Source organism: Octopus bimaculoides, chromosome 18 (genome assembly GCF_001194135.2).
Source record: "Octopus bimaculoides isolate UCB-OBI-ISO-001 chromosome 18, ASM119413v2, whole genome shotgun sequence".
In the NCBI taxonomy this organism is placed as follows: Eukaryota; Metazoa; Mollusca; class Cephalopoda; order Octopoda; family Octopodidae; genus Octopus; species Octopus bimaculoides.
This window is the reverse complement of record NC_068998.1, coordinates 30980220-30982265: the sequence shown is the minus strand read 5'-3', so window position 1 is coordinate 30982265 and position 2046 is coordinate 30980220. Positions and strand designations below refer to the sequence as shown.

At 38.3% G+C, this 2046-nt stretch overlaps 1 protein-coding gene across 2 annotated transcripts in view; it reads left to right on the top strand.

Annotated features, from left to right (window-relative positions):
• Nucleotides 1–2046, top strand: part of LOC106871252 (uncharacterized) — a 191996-nt gene that overhangs the window by 62039 nt on the left and 127911 nt on the right. For both annotated transcript variants that reach the window (XM_052974427.1, XM_052974426.1), the window contains exon 5: nucleotides 988–1132. In XM_052974427.1, coding sequence (XP_052830387.1) covers nucleotides 988–1132 — 145 coding nt within the window. The remainder of the gene's footprint in view (nucleotides 1–987; nucleotides 1133–2046) is intronic.

Sequence of the window (2046 nt, the reverse complement as noted above, 5' to 3'; positions counted from 1 at the left end):
CAACGCAGATCATAATCCCCTCTTAGTTCTGTAAACATAGTTTTCATTTCCCATCTTAAAAACAAACTGAAGTTCACATGAATACCCTATCATCACTCACTTATTCATCTATTTACCTTTGTCACATCATCCATTACTCATTTCTCTAATTTTGTCACAAATTGGCTGACCGAATATGCTAAGATTTTAAAATTCTATCTACTATTAATATGCTATTTCTAACACCGGTATTGCTGTTTTGCAGTGCGCCCACGCTCCCACCCCCACCACCAGTTCCAGAAGTCCCTATCCTCTGACATCCTTCGGTTGTCTCCCATGAGCACTTCTAAAGGCTTAATGCCATCCCCACCCCTACTTAGGGCCTATCTCCTAAGTAAGGTTCTGATCATATAGCGCATAAAAATGATGGTGTAGTGTATGCAGGTTGAAGGCTGTTGTTCGTTTATGAATTCTGCCAAATGCGAGCTGCCTTTTCAGGTACATGACACTGCTGTCCCTCATCCCAGGGTCACACAGGTCCGCACCTCCCACACCCTCATGGTTGGCACACTCAACGTGGGCACACTGAAAGGTAGGTCTGGTGAGATTGTTGAGATGCTTGAACGGAGATGTGTAGATTTGAGCTGCATCCAAGAAGTAGTGGAGAGGAGGGTTCTGCTAGGTTTCTCACAGGCAAAGAACATAAATATTTATTCTGAATGATATTTATTGTTCCCATATTGTAGATGATGTTTTAATATCTGGAGTTTAATGTGCTTGTCCAGTTATTCAATATCTTGCCAAGGTAACTAATTAAAGCTTGATAGATATGTGGCAAATTGTACTACACTATAATAGTATACTTATAGGTTGATGGATTAGTTGAAGTAGACATGTAAACTACCTCTTAATATCTATTTACTGCTAGATGTACTTCGTAGAGTCAGTGGTGAAATGTATTCATCTACGATTAGTGTACTCTGTACAGTAAATGTTTATTTACTTTAGGGACTGTGTTAATGAATTTTACCTGAGTGCAGAATCCAACTCATCACAGTGTCAGTGCACCGCAGTGCAGAACCTAAGTCAAGATGAAGACGAAGCATATTTTGGTTCTTATGGACATTTTAGTATTCACAGAGAAATGTTACAGGTGAGTTGTTTCTATGTCAAGCTTGTGCTGTCTGTATATGTATTAGGTTGTGCTAAATTTCTGGTATTTGTAACGGGGGGGGGGGGGCATGTTTGCATATCTTCTATCTTTTACTTGTTTCAGTCATTTTTGATTATGGCCATGCTGGGTCACTGCCTAGAAATGTTTTAGTCAAACAAATGAACCCCAGGACTTATTTTTTAGAGCCTGGTACTTATTCTTTCCATCTCTTTTGCCATGCATATATGATGTGTGTGAGTGTATGGTTATGTAAATGATGATATATACATATATATATATTTATACATGTGAGTGTGTGTATATATATATGTATATTAGAAAAAATAATAATCAGGTTGCTCAGATGTCTGGATGGTTGTGTATTTGCAGATATTTGTTCATGTGTCGCATGTTTTGTGAATTAGCACTTTCACCTAGTCTTGTAGGGTTTTCAAAAAATTTGAAAACCCTACAACACTAGGTGAAAGCGCTAATTTACAAAACATGTGACATACGAATAAAAATCTGTAAATATACAACCATTCAGACATCTGAGTACCTGATTATTATTTTTTCTAATATATAATTCCTGTACATCACCTCTAAACCTTCCAATATATATATGTATATATACACACATACACATGTATATATATGTGTCTGTGCATATGCATTTGTATATCTATACATGTGTGTGTGTGTGTGTGTGTGTGTGCATATATATGTATGGCTTTCGTTGACATGGAGAAAGCCTTTGACAGGGTCCCCTGCTCCCTTATCTGGTGGTCAATGAGAAAACTAGGGATAGATGAGTGCTTAGTGAGAGCTGTGCAAGCCATGTACAGGGACGCTGTCAGTAAGGTGAGGGTTGGCAACGAGTACAGTGAAGAATTCCGAGTAGTTGTAGGGGTCCA